The sequence below is a fragment of the Microtus ochrogaster genome, chromosome 10, assembly GCF_000317375.1.
Source record: "Microtus ochrogaster isolate Prairie Vole_2 chromosome 10, MicOch1.0, whole genome shotgun sequence".
Classification (NCBI taxonomy): domain Eukaryota; kingdom Metazoa; phylum Chordata; class Mammalia; order Rodentia; family Cricetidae; genus Microtus; species Microtus ochrogaster.
Window position 1 is genome coordinate 75203308 of NC_022016.1, and position 18907 is coordinate 75222214.

At 42.4% G+C, this 18907-nt stretch overlaps 1 protein-coding gene across 8 annotated transcripts in view; it reads left to right on the forward strand.

The window, feature by feature from the left end:
* The window catches only part of Lrp8 (LDL receptor related protein 8), a 67771-nt gene extending 52929 nt beyond the window's left edge, over positions 1-14842 (forward strand). For 5 of the 8 annotated variants that reach the window (XM_013348534.2, XM_026781760.1, XM_013348536.2 and 2 more), the window contains 7 exons: positions 1202-1343; positions 2273-2425; positions 3421-3645; positions 6088-6156; positions 9858-10030; positions 10965-11141; positions 13181-14842. In XM_013348534.2, the coding sequence (XP_013203988.1) occupies positions 1202-1343; positions 2273-2425; positions 3421-3645; positions 6088-6156; positions 9858-10030; positions 10965-11141; positions 13181-13219 (978 nt within the window). In that variant the 3' untranslated portion in view covers positions 13220-14842. The remainder of the gene's footprint in view (positions 1-1201; positions 1344-2272; positions 2426-3420; positions 3646-6087; positions 6157-9857; positions 10031-10964; positions 11142-13180) is intronic. The other 3 variants (XM_026781761.1, XM_013348537.2, XM_005353528.1) reach the window with 1 other exon arrangement.
* Positions 14843-18907: the final 4065 nt, after the last annotated feature.

Consider the following 18907-nt stretch of genomic DNA (forward strand, 5'->3'; position numbering starts at 1 on the left):
AGGCTCTGCAGCCCAGCCTGCCTGGCAGTCTTTCCTGTGTTCTCTCTCCCCAAGAGCCTCGTTCAGAGAATGTCACAGGTAAATTATTCAGTACAGATGCTTCTTCTCCACGTCCTTAGCACCTCGCACTATATCTCCTATGAAGAAGGCTCCTAACAAAAGGAGGAAGGGGAAAGGAATATGTGTTTCCTTAGAATCATTTCATATAGGTCACGTCCTGACAGATGCTATGCAGGTCAGCTCATTTCTGTGCTGACCTTTGCTGAATCATGGGGTTACAGAAGTAAATCAGACACTATCCAAGCTTTCGAGAAGAGAGGATCAAGAAGCCCATCTGCCCTAACCCTGACTTCCTTTCTTCTTGGGAAATACGGAAGCCAGAACCTACCAGAATTTCTTACACTCTTACAGCTCTTCCCAAAACTAACCCTGCCATCGAAGGAAGGCAGAGTTGGGAGGCAATGGCAATATTTTCTTCGAGCAGCTCCATTCTGTACTGCTTGAACTCGTGGGCAAAGTATCTCCTCCAAATGCAGCCCCTGCTTCAGTTCAAGTGTACTGGACATGCATGTGTATAAAGAATGTGTATGTGCATGTATCTACATAAATACACCAAAGTAAAAGTGTATGTTCCTGTGTGTAGTTTTATATGTATGCACACTAATAGAGGAACTTCATGAGTATGTCTTTGTGAGGACAGATAGACCCGTGGGATGTATCTGGATCTGTGGACAAGATGCATGGTTGCACCTGTAATTGTGAATTTGCCTACAGATGCATATCCAAGCTTCTATGGACTAACCATATAAACTTGTGTGTATCCTCCCAGGAGGCTCAATAGCAGCTGGCCTTCAGGAACTCACACATTCCTTCTGATCTTAGTTCCAAGCCACAGGAATGGTACTAGCTATAGAAATCCAACCTTGGTTTTCTTTTGGCTCCAGGAAGTAAGCCTAGCTGAGCTATAGGTAGCTATAGGTAGGTTTGGTCCTCTGGTCAAATATCCTCTAAGATAGAAGGAAGCTAGGTGAGTTTGCATCATCATCAGAGGCAGAGTCCTCTGAGAACCTGTGGGCAGGATAGGTCTCTCTGGGAAGCTGTCAGGTCAGTTCTTCCCATCACTGATTTGGGGCTAGGTCCTAAGACTGGGATCATGAGTTAGGATCCTGGGCTCCCCACCCTTTACATCTGTATTCCACAGGACAGGGTATACTGGACAGATCTGGAGAATGAGGCCATTTTCAGTGCAAATCGGCTTAATGGCTTAGAAATCTCCATCCTGGCTGAGAACCTCAATAACCCGCATGACATTGTAATCTCCCATGAGCTGAAGCAGCCAACAGGTAAGTAAGTCTTCCCTGGCCCTTGGGTGCCTTGCCTGTGTCCTCTCCTGCCACTTAGCAGGCTGTTTCCTCCTGTTCATGCCATGACCCAGCCTCTCCAGGAATACAATTAATTCCTCTTGTAAAGCATTTTGCTTCAGCTTCTGTGTGAAGCAAGGCTAGGAAGAAATGAACACATAAGTTTCCTAGTTTTGCTAATGCTATAACAGGTGCTTATTATTTTTCCTCATTCAATTATTGAAGAAACTGAAGCTTAGAGAAATAAAACAATGTGAGCAGGTAGAAGAACAAAAATATACACTCAGATCACCTGATTGCAAAGTTCCTTCTGTTGGGACATATAGCTTCTTGTTACTTCTCGCACCCATTTTTCAGCAATATAAAATAATGTGTCTTGAGGCCTTACAGCAAGGCAGGTGGCTCACTGGGAACAGATGTAGTCATCTTACTGCTAGGTTGTCCCCTCCTCAATCACTACTAACTGGAACAGGTACTGGCTGCCGGGGTCAGAGGGACAGCAAAGAAGAGCAAGGAAATAACTGTGGTGCCTGATTCTAGTTCTAGGAATTTAAAGAAGAAAGATATGACATGAAACTTAGAGGAGTAAAAATCAAGACAAAAACAGTAAGGGTGGGGTAGCTTTAGTTTGGGAATCAGTATACCGCAACTTAAAGTCTGCCTCCCAAATTCCTTGAGTTGTAATTTGTACATTTGTTCTCTGAGCATGGGCTCATCTGTCAGAACTGTAAGAACTGAATGAGAGGAGGAATAAAGTGCCAAGTACTGTGCTGGTGGGTGCCCATATGAAAGGAGAGAAAGATTTCTGAGCAAGTCCAGTGGTGGGATCTCATTATTGGAAGACAAGAGGACCTGGCATGGCCTGTCAAGTGTCCCAACATTTTGTCTGTCTGCTCCTCCCCTGCCATCAGCTGCAGATGCCTGTGAACTGAGCGCCCAGCCCAACGGCGGGTGTGAATACCTGTGCCTTCCTGCTCCTCAGATCTCCAGCCACTCCCCCAAGTACACATGTGCCTGTCCTGACACAATGTGGCTGGGCCCAGACATGAAGAGATGCTACCGAGGTTAGTGACAGACATTGCCCTTGGCTTCTAGGACACAGTGTGCCCCTGGTTTTCCTCTGTCTGCCCTGTTTGCTTGTCACATTTGCATATTCCTCTTTTTTAACCTTCCTTGAATGGGTGAGTCCCTGGGAGTCTTCTAAGGTTCTCCCATCTCCCAGAAAAATGCACATATACATACAGTATTTTAAATTCAACTTTCAGGAAGTTTTTGGAATCCCTTGAAAACATCAAGTTAATGAGGCTGGAGATGGCTCAGTGGTTGTGAACACTTGTTGCTCTTGCAGAAGACCGTGGTTCAGTTCCTAGCATCCATATGGTGGCTCATGTCCATCCTTAACTCCAGTTTCAGGGGATCCAATCCTGATGCCTTCTTCTGGCCTCTTAGGGCACCAGGCAAGCACATGGTGCACAAGCAAAATACCCATAAATATAAACTAAAGAAAACCTTGAGTTAAGAGCCTTCCATCTCCCCATCTCCACTGACTGTTTCTAAGCTAGACCAGCACATTGCACAGAAGCCCTTGTAACTAATGGTGGGATACCACTTCATCCTCATAAACAGGGTTGATTTCCCATCTGCATGTACAGCCAAGGCCTTTGGCTTGAACATTAAGTCTGTTGCATCATTTATAATGTTCAGGTTTAATTGTTTAATGCGAAGAATTAATACTAATGATCTAACTATATATTAGATAAAATGCTTGTAGAGTTGTATGATTTCTGCTCCCTCTAGTCTTTTGCAGAGGCCTCTTCCACACTTACTTCTGCAGCACTGTTTCACTGACTCATCAAATCAAAGTGAAGTGCTAGGATTCAGGATTCAGCTAAAGAGAAGATCATGGCCCATTCAGGGGGATGAGGGAAAGTTTCACAGAAGTGGTATCTGAGCTAAACCCAGAGGATGAGTCCCTCCATGTAACGCACAGCAGCAATATTTAGGCACTAAAGCAACGAACTGCTCTGACTAAGTAATCTCCCTGGTCTTTCCCCTCCAGCACCTCAGACTACCTCAACTACAACGTTAGCCTCTGCCATGACAAGGACAGTACCCACCACTACGAGAGCCCCTGGGACAACCATCCAAGACCCTACCTATCAGAACCACAGTACGGAGACACCAAGCCGGACAGCTGCTGTCCCAAACTCAGTTAGTGTTCCCAGGGCTCCCAGCATCAGCCTGTCTACCCTAAGCCCTGCAACCAGCAACCACTCCCAGCACTGTAAGGAAATCACCTCTCCATTTTTTCATGACTTGGGGGAGTCCTATGGAAGTCAAGATGAAGGTTGGGGGTGGCTGGGAAGGGGGATCTTACCAGAACTAAGTAATGTCCGCCTCTTAGGAGGAAGCAATGACGAGAAAGGGCTATTCTGGGACTGAGGAAACTTGGGTATCCATAACTTTTCAAGGGCCTGGAGGCAGATTATTAATTCCATCTCTGAGCCTCAGAGTCTCCCCCTAAAAGGAGCAAATAATAAGCCACCCCCCACTCGCTTCTCAAGATGGTCAGGAAAGGCAAAGGAGCCTGGTATGGTGGTGCGTATCTTTAATTTTAGCACACAGGAGGCAGAGGCAGATACATCTCTATGAGGTTTAGGCAAGCCTGTTCTACATAGAGAGTTGCAGGCCAGCCAAGACAACATGGTAAGACCCAGCCTCAAGAGGGGGTGGGGCAAAAGAGGCATTACCAATGAAGTGCCTGCTGGCTAGGTGTATGTCAGTTTTGTGAGTTCCTGAGGTGAGAGTCATCAAGTTTGGAAAGCTCTGAGTTCCCAGTAGCCGTGGTGAGCTGCCCAGACAGTAACATCCATAACTATGATCTGTTTGTGCCTGTTTCCAAGCCCTGGATAAAATAATTAAGCTCACTACTCCTTAAATCATTGGAAGCAATTGTTGTCTCTGTTGGAACTGCTCTATCTCATTAACCAGAAAATACCTAATTTCTAAGGGGATTTAATTTTAACAGCTAAAACATCCCTCACATTTTTTTTCTATACATGCTGGCCCAGAAACCAGGCAACCTGGTGGCACCCTCCAGATGAGGTGTGTTTTGCCAGGAGAAGCTGGATTCTAAGAATAGAGTACTCACCCTGGAGTTTGCAGAGGAGATGGAATTCCATTCCCTCTCATCTGGGGCAGAGCTCTATAAGCAGTCCTCATAGGCCCCAGGAAGTTCTAGCACATCACAGGGCTTTCAGTCAGCTTCTTCCCACCCCACCCGTGTGTGTATGTGTGGTGTGTGTAGAGGCCATAGGTCAACCTCCAGAGTCTTCTCAGTAGTTCTCCATCTTCATTCTTGAGGCAGTCAACCTGGAGCTCACTGGCTGAGCTAAACTGGCTGGCAGCAAGCTTCAGGTTTCCTCCCGTCTCTGCCTTCTCAGTGCTGGCACTGTGGGCACACGCTGCTGTGCCTGGCTTTCCACATACTGGGGAGCAGAATCCAGATCTTCATTCTCATACAGCAAGCACCTCTCAAGTGAGCTATCTCTGCAGCCCCTCCACTTAGTGTGCCAGAAGCATAGCTCTCTGATCAGTCAGATTTGCCAGAGGTGACTTGGAGAAGGAGATTGAGGGGATGAGTTTGGGGACATTGCCAGGGAGCACTCACACCTGATGTGGAGCAAATGTGGCTAGATGTTCCTCTTCACACCTCAGAGGGCTCTCCTGGGACCCCAGGACCAATGTGGTACAGATGTCACAGGGAAGATGGCTGTGAGTTAGCAAAGGAAATGTATTTAAAATACAGTATATTTTCCAAGCACTCTTTGGTTTAAGAATGTGCTTTTATGTGCCTTTAACAGCAATAACAACAAGAACTCTTTACTAAGAAAGGAGGTCTTACTATGTAGCCCAGGCTAGTCTGAACTTGAGGTCTTCTTTCCTCACCATCCTGGGTGGTGGGTTATATACATGTACCACCATGCCTGGCTAGCATACCTTATAACAACTCCTACCCTCTCACTACCCTCTTGAATTAGGCAAGGCCAGCTAGATTGTGCTAAGTATCTTACATAAATTATCTCATTTAATCCTTACATGTATTATGTATTTTAACATAAAGAAATATAATGCACATATGTGTCGAATATTATATTAACTTTCACAGTGTTACACAGGTAATGAATAAGAGCCATAGAATCTGCACCCAGGAAGCCTGACCTGGAAGCCTATGCTTCTGATTACACTCTACTACATTCTAGTGTACCTTATATTAACCTCTTAGGAAAACAAGCTGGTAATCCATATAACAGGCAGACCACCAAAAAGAGTGGAGACAATATATTGGATTTTGTTTGAAAAAGACAGCTGATCCTGTCAGCAACAAGGAGATCTAAGCAATCACCTGCCACGCACAGCTCCCAGCTTCCTACCATCCTGATGCTATGGAAAGAGTATAGGGCGTGGGGTGTGAGTCCAGAGTTCAAGTCCTACTCTGCATTTATCAAAACTTAGTTTGCCATTGTATGAAATAGAAATAACCTCTGTTGAATTTTCCTCAGGAATTTTGATGAAATTTAGTAAGACTGGATTCTTACATAATAGCTGGGATCATCATTTTAGAGTGAGAACAAACAGGGGTTGGATGGTTCTTACAGCTTGAGGCTAGTGAGGGCTGAGATTCACAGTGATAGAGCATCATTCTTTAAATGCTGGTGTTTTACAGATGGGAATGAAGGCAGTCAGATGGGATCAACAGTCACTGCTGCTGTCATTGGGATCATCGTGCCCATAGGTGAGTGTGGCCCCAATCAATGGCGGTAAAAGGATTCTTCCCAAACTTTGGGAAAGACAGTGGAGGGATAAAGAATGTTGCGTACTGCCTGGTTCAGCTTGGGTTCTTGCACGGCACACAGTGCTCTCCAGCTTCTGGCCCTATGTGAACATCCAGGTGCATCTCCCTGCCCCTCCTTCACACTCGCACCGTGTGAAGACCTAATGAATACTCCCTGGGACCCAAGCTGGTGTCTCTTGCTCACCACTCTCCCAAGCTCCTAGCAATGGCTGGTACATGACAGGGAATTATATGTCTGCTAACTGATAAGCCAAACTGTTTGCCTTTTCTTGAATAAATAATCCTGTCTTGTTTTCTTTCTCTTTGATTTTCAATAAACATTTATCAAACAGCGACTATGTGGCAAACTCTACTAAGGAAAGTCAAAGCAGTGAAAGGACTTGGTCCTGCCCTGTGAGTCTGTGATCTAGCAAGGAGACTCAGTGGGGAAAGCACTTGCCACAAAAGCTGACTTCCCGAGTTCTATCCCTGGAAGTCACATGGCGGAAAAAGTCGGTTCCTGTAGTTTGTCCTCTGATCTCCACATACCCTCCCTTGTAGCATGCACTGCCCACCCCACCCCCAAATAAATAAGTGTTATGTTAAAAGCAGCATTCTTATCCAAGGGACACAAATCATTAAGAGTAAAGCTGTTACTGAGTTGGGTGGGAATGCCAAGGAAGCTCTTGGTCTCAAAGGGAAGAGGACAGGCAAAGTTTCCCACTAGAAATAATCCTTGAGCTGGGTTGGCCAAATGAAGAATCAAGAGCAGCCCACACAGTACAGACAGCACGAGCAAAGCCAGGAGTGGGCAAGGCATGGAAGAGTTAGGGTTCAATACAGAAGATGGTGGAGAGACTACATTCTAGTTTGTTTTGAGTGACCCTGTTCCTGCCATCTATGTGTGCTTTCTGGTTGCTACAACCCTCCTGAAAGAATCAATATTAAATGTTTACTAATCTGAAGGGCAAAGATGAGTATTATTTCTACAAGAAGGTTTTCACAAGCTTCCTGGCCATTTATTTGCATTTTATTCTGTTTAAATTGCCCACTCAGTCTCATTATTTTTGTTATTTTATTTGTAGAAACACATAATAAGTATTAAAACATAACGATATATAAACAAATATTTTATCCCAGTCTGATACTTTATTTTAAATTAGCTCATAGTATCTTTTATCATTCATAAATTTTTACATTTTTAAAATGTCAGATCTGTTAATCTTTTGTGAGTTCTGGATTTTCTGTCTTGCTTAGAAAGACCCACTTAATTCTGAATTTTTAAAATGTCTCCTTATATTTTCTTCTTCTAATTTAAATTCTTTTCCAGGGATTGGATATTTATTATTTTAGAATATGGCATGAGGTAGAGATTTAACTCTGTTTTCTTTTCTAATTGATATACCAGTTCTAATTCATAACTATTTTTTAATATATGTGTATAGATTCTCCAAAACCATTCTATTTAGGGATCCATCATTTCCTTCTGACATAGTGATCATCTTTATTGTAAACTCATGCCTATACGTGCTAGCCTGTGTAGTCCCTTCACTTATTATCTGTCTAGTGCCATAGACTAGCAACACTTTATGAAATATGATTCTTGTAAACATCTTCTTAAATGCTTTTATCTGGCTTCGCTTCTAGATTATTCTTTAGAATAATTGTCCATTTTGTTTGTTTGTTTGTAAAATTTATGATAGATTTTCATTGAACATGCTTTGGATATATACATTTATATAAGGATAATTTACATTTTTTCTGTATCAGATTTTCCCATCTAGGACCTGACATCTCTATTTAAGTCTTCACTTATGTCCTTTAGCAGAACTTGATAGATCATATCACATTTGCTTGCTTCTTGTTAGGTGATTTCAGGTATTTTGCAACTTTTACTGGGCCATTCATTATCAATGTACTTATTATTTCCAAGACGTTTTTTGTTTTTTGTTTTTTGTTGTGTTTTGTTTTGTTTGTTTGTTTGTTTGAGACAGGGTTTCTCTGTGTAGCCCTGGCTGTCCTGGAATTCACTCTGCAGACCAGGCTGGCCTCAAACTCACTAAGATCCACCTGTCCCTGCCTCCCAAGTGCTGGGATTAAAGGCTTGTGCTACCACTGTACAGCTGTTCCATGACATTTTCTAATTGGTTACTTATTTAGGGAATTTTTGTTTGTTTGTTTGTTTGTGTGTGTGGGCAGGTGGGTGGGTTTTTTTGAGATAGAGTTGCAGAGACTCTGTAAGACAAACTTTCCTGAGCTCACTGTGTAGTCCAGACTGTCCTCAAATTCATGATAATTTTCCTGTCTCAGTCTCCTGAGTGCTAGAGTTATAGATGTCAGCTACCACACTTGGCATTCTAATGTGTTACTGTTTATTAAAAAGAAAACTATTGATTTTTAAATATTGATTCTTGATGAAGTACATTATTTCTAATAGTCTTTTTGCCAGCTTCTCTTAACATTCTAAATTTTCCTCATTGCTATCTTTAATTATAGTATTCTTACTCAAACAGAAACTCCTCTACAGCATCCTAAATAGTTTCTACTGATAAGCTCAGAACCACTACTTACTTTGGTGGGCACAGTCTTGGACACTCCCTTCCTGTAGGCCACCCTGGGTTACCTCTGCAGTTCCCACATGGCATTGAGTTCTTGCTCATTCCCATCATCTTGATCTAACTCTTTGATTGCACTCCCACCAGTTCTAGAAGGACCTGTCCCTCAAGCTGGAATCGAGCATGGGTTCCTTCCTAGGCCTTGGCCCTGAACCTATACAATGTCCTTTCCTTTCTTTGTTCTCTATGGTGATGGGACTTGACTTCCCCATCTGTCCAACAAGGACTAAGTGCTTAGTATTTTTACCTAGCTCTAAAGCCTTCATCTCAAACGTATGTTGTCCTTCTTTATCCCCTTCTAGAGACACTCTTCATCTGATGGAGCCTTAGCTTTAGGAAGATATGCAATTTTTGAGGGAGAGTGACTTTCTTAAGAGTTCCAGAGAAGCAGCAGCATAGGGTACAGGTGTAAGCAAACATTTCTCAGCCATTTAGCATGTGTCACCAAGAACCTTCTCAGTGCTAGACATGGTACAGAGAGAGAAAAAAAGCACAGCCTAGGCTGGAGAGATGGTTCCGTGTTAGGAGTGCTTACTGCTCTTGTAAAAGAATGGAGTTTATTTCCTACCATCCATGTCATATAGCTCACAACCAACTGTAATACCAATTCCAGGAGATCAGAAGTCTTTTCCTGGTCTTCACAGTTACCTGCACACACATGTGCACATGTATACACTCTCACAGACACACATACATACACAGAAATAAAATGATTTTAAAAATCAGGTTTTTTTTAAAGTTAGCCCAGCCCTCAAAGGCTCATTCCAGTTGGGAGAACAGATGTTTAAAAATAAGAACACACCTAAGGGAACAGCAGAGTCTTTCCAGAGAGCAGTAGGGAAAGACTTCATTTGAGCTGGATCTCAAAAGACGAAGAATTAATAAAGGAAAACATTGGTTCTCGAGAGGACTTTCAAGCAGGAGAAAATGAGCATAAAGAAACAGTGCTGGGGAGCAAAGGGCAGCAAAGTTGGATAGGTGGCAAAATCTGTTTTGATGCTGGGCCAGAAATCCCAGTTGTTTAATGTGATGTAACCTTCCTTCCAGTGGTGATAGCCCTGCTGTGTACAAGTGGGTACCTGATCTGGAGAAACTGGAAGCGGAAGAACACCAAGAGCATGAACTTTGACAACCCAGTGTACAGGAAGACAACAGAAGAAGAAGATGAAGACGAGCTTCATATAGGGAGGACTGCTCAGATTGGCCATGTCTATCCTGCAGTAAGTATTCCTCAGTAGGAGAGCTCCTTCCCTCCCTTCTGTCCTCTCACCCTACCCTTCCCTCCTTGCCTGCCTGCCTGCCTGCCTTCCTTCCTTTCTTCCTTCCCTTCCTTTAACCTTATCAAGAACCTGCCACGTATCAGCACCATTCTGGCTCTGGGAGAACACAGACATACTGAAGCATGTGATGGGGGTATGAGAATATCAGGACCACCATTTACCTAGAGGCTCTTCATGGCAGTTAAGATGCCAAATATCTTTCTGCAGAAGGGTAACTGGCTATTTAATCTATACATATATGAATTCCAACAAACTCTGAATGCCAGCTAAATACCAAACGCCACATTAGATATCAAATATTCAGAATTAATAAAGAACTGCATTACTTCCCAAGTAGCTGGTGGGAGAGTTAGAGATGCTAAGTGTCATGAGTGAAAGTTGAAAAATCTACCCTTCTAGGAAGCCTTCCTAGGCTTGCTTTTTTTTCCTACACCCTCCTGGCTGGGCCTCTCCATCCACAATCCACCTATCTTTTGCTTAGTGGTTAACCTAGACCCTGAGGTCTCTGAGGGCAGGTCTAATGTGGTCAGTCTCTTTTCCTGAGCTTAGCATAGCCCAGATGGCTTTTAACAAATACTGAATGAATGGATGGTATGGAAGTACAGACAGGGAGCTGCTAATTCTGTCTGGGGAACAGGGATACATAATGACTCACAGCAACAGATGAACTATCTTTAAAAATAGTAGTTTTTGGTAAGGAAGAATGGAAATGACATTCCAGACATAAATATGTACAAAGGCTGAGAGGCACAAAAGAGCATGGCCTGTTGGGGAACAAGGATTATGGAGTGGTTAGAACAGGTGTCATTGTTATACAGCAGAGTCAGGGGGCTGAGTATGACCTCAAAGGTCATCCAGTCCATCCCCCTGTCAGGCAATCAGCAGCTTTGATCGCCCACTGTGGGCAGAGCCCTGTCTTGGGGAGACCAGAGACCTGGAAGACCCAGCCCCTGCCCTCAAGGAGCTTTTTGTCTTGCCGGGGGAACCAAGGTCACAGCTGCACCAACTCCCGAAGAACCCTCTTTCCGAGCTGCCTGTCGTCAAGTCCAAGGTAGGGCAGTGCCACTCTGAGCCTGAGGGGCTGGTGAGTGAGGGCCTTAAACCTAGGCAGACAGCAAATCCTGGAAGGCTTTTTGGTTTTGAAAGGTTACAGCTGTAAGCTTGATATGGGGGCAGAGAAAGAATGGGCTTGCCATAGACAGAAGAAATGGCATGTGGAATGTACTGAATGTGTGGTAGACAAACTGCTGTTGGAGCAAACTGTAAAGGAGAGATGTATGAAACAGAGTTGATCAGTGCTGTGAGGGTTAGCAGGTGACCCTAAGGCTCCATAACTGAGAACAGTGCAGACAAGCAGGTTTTTAGAGCTCGGAGAAGGCACAGAGACGATGACTCTCGGTCCCACTGTTTCATAGCCCTGGGTCTTGTCTACTTACCTTTCCTAGTGTAATGAGAGGGACAAGCCACTCTCTCTGCCTCCTGAGACTATAAAGTTAAAAGCACGTTGCAAATTACAATCAGCCTACACTAAATTGCCAGTCGCAGAGAAACAGAAAAATATAGTAAGCAAAGTGGGATTGAGCAAGCATCTCCTATGTGTCACACACTGCTCTCAGTGTTTCACACGTCTTTTTCTCGTTTAATCTTCAGTTACCTTTGGAGGTGATATTATTAGCTTCATTTGCGGTTGAGAAAACTGAGAAACATAGAATTTTAATAACTTCCCTGAGATCATGGTCAGAAAGTGGCAGAACCAAGATTAAATTCCAGGCAGTGTGCACAGAGGCCCATGTTCTTTCCACTCTGTCATTGGTTACATGTCCTTGAAGCTCTGAAAATAAGAATTCTCCAACACCTGTCTTCTTCTGCCCTTTTCTCCTATATCTCTGCCATCACTACCAGGGCTGTCTTTGGCCGAGAGATAAGGTGGGCGAGAATAAAGAGGGCGGCTTGACAATATCACTGTTAGTTAAAGCATGACCAAGTATGCATGGAGAAATTAAATAGAACCAAAAATTAACTTGAAAGGCAATGGGGTTTCTTTTTTTTTCTTTTCTTCATATGTGGCATATTCAGAAATGGAAAATGCTTATTTTACACTGGTTAGGTTTGACTAGACTACTTCAGATGTCATACTTGCTAGGTAGCATGTAAAACCCTAAAAATGTTATCTGGTTTCTCACCAACCCTGTAAAGTAGATCCTAACCTCACTAACAGTTGATGAAACTAAGGCTTAGCTAAGTGAAGGAAGGCAATCCCCAAATAGCTTGAGAAAAGTAACGAAACTGGGATCTATCCAAGGAGGTGCCCAGGAAATGGGAAAAGTGGCAGTCAAGGTTCTGTGAGCAAGATACAGAATATTAGATGTGTATCCTAGAAAAGAAAGCAGAAAGAGAGAAAAGGGATTCACTTACTTAAAAATAAGTGTAGGAACTTTCCTGTCCAGAACTCTGAGACTAATACAGAACTGTGATCATTAGGAGATATAAATCAACAGCTTTTGCATCAGTATAGGAAAGAATTTTAACCCCGAAGAGAACAGAGCCATTGGTCAGCCATTTGAGGCAAAGAGAACTGAACATCCAATAACTGGAAATGAGGACTGGGAACTAGATATCATTACTTATATTGCTTTCCAATGCTCTTTTATCACGTAAGAGGGGTGCAACATGGTACCCACTTCATTGTGATTTGCATTTTGGAGACAGGTGGCTAACTGACCAAGATTTAACATTTGACAGTTAACCCTCTTAAATTCACCCAATTTAAAATACTATAAGGAACCTAAGTTTAAATCTTTGCTGCCCTTCTTTCTGGAAGGAGAGAACAAAATGATGGGGGAAAGCTACACTTCTAGAGCTGTACAGACATGCGATCAAACTTTAGCCATTTTCTGTGTGATCCAGAGTGGTATACTTGAGCCTCAGTTTTCTCATCTCTGAAATAAGTATGATAAATCTTGTCATTGGCAGTTGAAGATTATGTGAGCTAATCTCTATAAAGTAATACTGTGTCTGATACTTTTGTTGATATTCAGTAAAGATTGCCTCTTATAGATCTAATGATGATTTCTTGCTCTATTTCCCCAGCGAGTGGCATTAAGTCTTGAAGATGATGGACTGCCCTGAGGATGGGACCACCCACTTCGTGCCTCATGGAGTTCAGTCCTATGCACTACTCTCTTTGGATGGATGGGATGTGACTGGATGAATGCTATTTCTATATATGGGTCTGTGTGAGTGTGTATGAATGTGTGCGTGTAACTTTTTTTAAATTTATGTTGCGAAAAGGTAACCACAAAGTTATGATGAACTGCAGACATCCAAAGGATGTGAAAGTTTTTATATGTATAATGTTTTATACACTTTTTAACTGGTTGCACTACCCATGAGGAATTCATGGGACAGCTACTGCTGAGTGACTAACATGATGTATATAACCAAACGGGGGCCAATGGTACAAACTTTACTCATCATTTGAATACTATATTTACAGAGGATGTTTGATTTGAGGGCTTTTTTAGGTTTGAGGGACTTGGGTTTTTTTTGTAAATAAAATTATGCTTTGTGGCTATCCATCAACATAAGTATAAAAAGAACACTTCAACTCCCTTCCTCATTTAGATTATTTATTAACATATTTCAAAAGTAAGGTTAGCTCTATAAATAATTTAGAGAAGTGAAAGTATTTATTTTTGGTATGACTGGCCCACTGCACAGACTCTGTGTTTATGTGTGTATGTTTGTATGAGAGGAAGAAAAAACTCTGTAGAGAAGAGGCACACTTATGACTATAGTTCAAATACATAAAACAAAGTTGTTTTAAAACAGTCCACGAGAGGGGTATCTAGTTTTCAGAGACACCGTCAGAAACTTCATTCAGAAAATAGATGCCACAGTTCATGCAGACATGTGGCAGGAAAGGTAGATCTTTTCACCTCTGGTACTCCCGTGGCCTTGGTGAGCCAGTAAGAAGCTTTTGAGCTCATCCATGGCTGCCATGACACCCACTTAGGCTTTCTGATATAGATGCCACTGATACACAGTGCCAGAAGCCCTCATGGGCTCACAATAGCAGAGCTCAGTGAGTCCTCTTAAAGTTTAGCTCTCGGTGGGGACTCAGGCTGGCTTCCTCTGAAGCTCCTGAAGGCTGAGCCTCTAGAGCAGCAGTTCTCAACCCATGGGTCACGACCCCTTTGTGGGTCAAATGGCCCTCTTACAGGGTCACCTAAGACTACTGGAAAACACAGATATTTACATTATGATTCATAACAGTAGCAAAATTACAGGTATGAAGTAACAACAAAAATAATTTTATAGCTGGGGGTCACCACTACATGAGGAACTGTATTCAAGGATCGCAGCATTAGGAAGATTGAGAACCACTGCTCTAGAGCTAAGTGAAGACATTTCTAGGATTCCAAAGTTGACTGTAAGAACTGGCTCAGGCACTGAACCTCTGAGTGGCTGTGGATGAGGACAAAGGTTTTGGAATAGGTTTGATTACATCTCTATTTCTCCATCCCCTTACTTTCTACCATTTTCTTAAGTAGGAGAAATATTTTAAAATAATAAACATGTTTCTTACCGTCAAATGTTCACATGGATAAAACTAAGTCCAAAAATGTGACCACATCCAAAGTTATATTTGGGGGGAGGAAATACCATGGGAGATATTATAGCATATTGGGCATGTGTCCACACAAGGATTTGTTTTACTGCTTTATAAATAAAAGGAAAACTCTGGGTATTTATATAGATCTTTCTTCATTGTGAACACCACCTTTATTTTTTCTGAGCCTTGGGGGTGGGGTGGAAAGAAATGCCATTTTCTGTCTTTGGGATCCACTGTTGAAACATAAGCCCATAATACCAAAAGGAATTCAGTCCCCACTAGCTCTCTCTTCCAAAGTATGGTCTTTCTGTGATTCTGCTGTTCTGCCAGTTCACTCCAGCTAAATGACCAGGTCAAGTGCAGCATGGAAGTATGGCTTAGGTGGGAGCAGAGGATATGTATCCACCCTTGACATACCTGGAGCTTGACAGTTAAAATGTCTCCTGTTCTCACCCTCTGGCTTGAATGTCTCACGAACTTGACAGCCTCTGAATTTCAGGCAGATCATCTGAAGTTCTGCCATCCTGTTCCTAGGAGCTTACTTTATGTCACTCATATGTTTTCTAACCTTTAAAAAAAAAGTTGCTGTGTTCTAAGGATGGCTGTTATGTCTGACGACGTCTTTCTGGTATACATGTGTTGATGGTCCTGAGACAGTCATTGGATAAATGCAGCTGACCTCGGATCCATTGCAAACAGTTTCACAAGCAGGTGGCTAACTCCTATGGAGCTTACTCACTATATTCATTCAAGTATGGAAAGGAAAGTCAATTTTAACTGAAGAAAAATGGTGAAAGTGAAAGCATCAAAATTTTACATAAAACAAGCGGCTCATTTAAAAATCTGCTTCCAAAGGAACTGAAATAACTAACAGTAGTTAATACATAGTTTCCCAATTTTCAGTCAGACCCTTGACTTCAAAATAAGGTTGAAACGCACCGACTAGGATTTCCAAAAGATGATTAAATTCACAACTCATAAATACCATCTTCCCTGAATATGCTTCAACCACAGTCTTAAAGCAGAGGCTATAGATGCAACCTACAACAAACAGACAAGTACATGGACAGCAGCAGATCAGCAACAGTCTGAGGAGATCCACTTCCTCCTATCATTGAAGACTTTGAGCCTCATTCTGAGGTATTTTTCAAATTCTATGTTGCCTTTTGCCACTGTGCATCTGTGGCCACAGCCAGTAACAGCCAGAAGGATGCTCAGTGATGAATCACTCAACAAACCAGGCCAGTCCTTTTGTTCTCCCTTCTCCAAAGACAACTCTGGGCTGCCTGAAACAAGCTATCAAACCTGCTCCCTCTCCCATGACTATCTGTCCAATGGATTGAGACAGGCCTACCAGAAATGGCCTTTCTGAAACAAGAAACTAGAATTTGGTTTACTCTTCAGAATGTGTGTGTATGTACACACAGAGAGAGACTGAAATGGCTTCTGACTTCAAGGAGTAAAAATGATGAGATGGGACTTAAACTGATGGCAGTTAATACTGTTGAGCCCTTCAGTTAATCTCATGTGTTCACAACATACTTATTCTCTAAACTACCTGCTAGGTGCTATGTTTGTGCTAGGCATTGCAAACATCAAAGGTCAATTAAAATGTCTTTCACCCTTTCAGAGCTCACTGCAGTGGAAGATACATATGGATACAAAAAAAAAGTAGACTTCACTTAGAATATTGCCAGGGCATAACAAGAAAGATGGGTCATTTTGCCTGAAAAGATGAAAAACCAGGTCTTCACAGAAGACTTAACTAAAGAGTGGTGTTGAGGCTGCTTCTGGTCGCAGAGCTGAGACTGAGGCAGGGGTCCGCAGCCGGGCTTTAGGGACAGCTTGTGGTCTATTATACCTGGACTACAGAGCTCAAGGAGAGGTGACAAGAAGTGGAACTGCTTGGAAAGACAAGTTCAGCATGAGCACTTTATAAAGGAACTCTGATTTAATGGAGCAGACCTTTCTTTCGCTGTTTACTGTGTACTAGGGATCATGGGAAACGTACTGCCAGCACTTTGAAGGCATGACATTTTTCCACCTCAGGCTTCTCAGTGGCCACAGGGAATGCTGACTGCTTTTTATTTATTGGAGTTGAGATTCTTGAAATGGTCAGTGAAAATTAATGTCTTAACAGTGGGATTTTCAGCAGAAGCATGCCATGTTGTCGAGCACCTTTTAGATTTTTCTCAGTTGTGAGAAAGAAGACAAGATGATAGAGATACAGAATCTGGAGAGAATATCCCCCAGTCACAGTAGTGAGGCGCTACTGGGAGCACGAGAAAAGAGGTCTAATCCCACAGGAATGCAAAGACCACTTCCATCCCACCACACACTCCCCATTTCACAGAACATCAGTAAGTTAGCAGCTTCTAAAGACGTAGTTTTCTTCTCCATAAATGCATGAAGATAGTGTCAGAGTCTCCTTACACGGTATTTTTAGGGTATTTGGGAGTTTGCAGGATATGAAGAATTTAGAAGGTGGAGGAAATGAAAGCTCCAGCCTTTCAGTTAATTAGAGGAAGCGTCACTCAGACTGTGCACCATGTGCACAGTCTTAAGAACTGCATTTGCAAACATTTTGTGCTGTCAAAACTAATTTTAAAAAAGCTACCTGTAAAACTATATATACATATATATTTAAAGACAAGGTTTTTGATACTTTTTTTTTACAAAAACTACAAGAGAAGACTGTATAAACCACCAACTTTTAAAATGGCATTTTGTTCTATACAAGCTGTGAACGTGAGGGGTAGAGTACTGGTTTGCAAACTCAAACCCTCCACATCGCCACATTTGGTATAATAGTAGGGCATGTAAAATGCTGGGTCGCACTAACCATGTCTGCTCTTGTCGTGTTATTCTGAGTTCCATTAGCTTCTGTACGCAGACCCTTGGCAATCTAGCTTCTTCTAGAGGCCGAGGGGCTGAAGGAGGTGTGCTCCATTTCACTAGCTGTACTGACATCATCTTGGTGAACTGAAAACCAAATGTGGACATTTGTGAAATCAGCACATTGTTTCTAGAGAGATTAAATTCATTTTTTAAAAAAATCTGTTTTGTTTCATTGTGGTGCTTTAATGGGGGGAGATGTGGGCTATCACTTAATGTATACCAAATGGTTTACACAAATCACTTCAATCTTAGCAATAATCCTATAAAATAATATCTTCAGTATTATCCACTCCTATTTTATAAAGAAATGGGTAACGTACGGGTCTTTTTAGTAGTCCTAAAGAGCAATAGCATGTGTAGCAGTCTCTGCCTAGGATTTCCTACTTGTTATTAAGTACTAAAATAGGTTTATCTCCTCCAGGAAGCAACCTCACGTCAGTTTGGGTTAGATAACTCCACATCACCATTATTATTTTTCCCTACCTGCTGCCCAATATTTCTGAGCTGCCACTTATTCTCATGCCATTGAGGTGACTTCTACCAAGATCATCTAGGGCCTCCCTTATTTGAAATCTTGTAGACACCTCCAGTCCTTTTCTTCCTTGACCTAAGAGCAGTATTTAACACTAGGCCATGCTTCCTGGAATACTCTTATTTTAGTGTAAACACCACCCTATTTCTGGTTTTCTCCTTACAGCTTTGGCCACAACTTAGTCCCCTTTGCCTACCCTTTGCATTATGGTATTTGATTTCAAATCCACTCACTTTTCAATCTGCATTGTTATTACCTGCACAGGGGTCATCATTGTATTACTACCCTCTTGGATACTTTAACAACTGCCTATCATAAAGGTATTATACTTTTCGACTTTCAGTTTTCCAGTCTAGCTTACATGACAGCCAAAGGGGTCTTTCTAAAATGCAGTAGGAGCTGCACATAGTGATGGCACATGCCTCTAATACCAATACTCCAGAGGCAAAGGTGGGTGAATATCTGTGCTCAAGCCCAGTCTTGCCTACATAGTGAGTTCCAGGCCAGCCAGGGCTATACAGTGAGACTCTGTCTCAAAAGCCAAACCGGTGGTAGGTGAGGGAATGGCAAAATAGTTTATTTGGTGAAGATGTGTGTCAATCTTCTATAATTAGAGCTTTTATTGTTTTTGACCTATTCAACCTTAAAATTCTGTCTGAAAACTTTCAGAGGTCAACTTTGACTCTTAAAAATGACCTCTTGGGTAGTGGTTCCCATGTTTGACTCACCTACTTTTTTGTTTTGTTTTATTAGAGGGGCTGGCATGGAACTA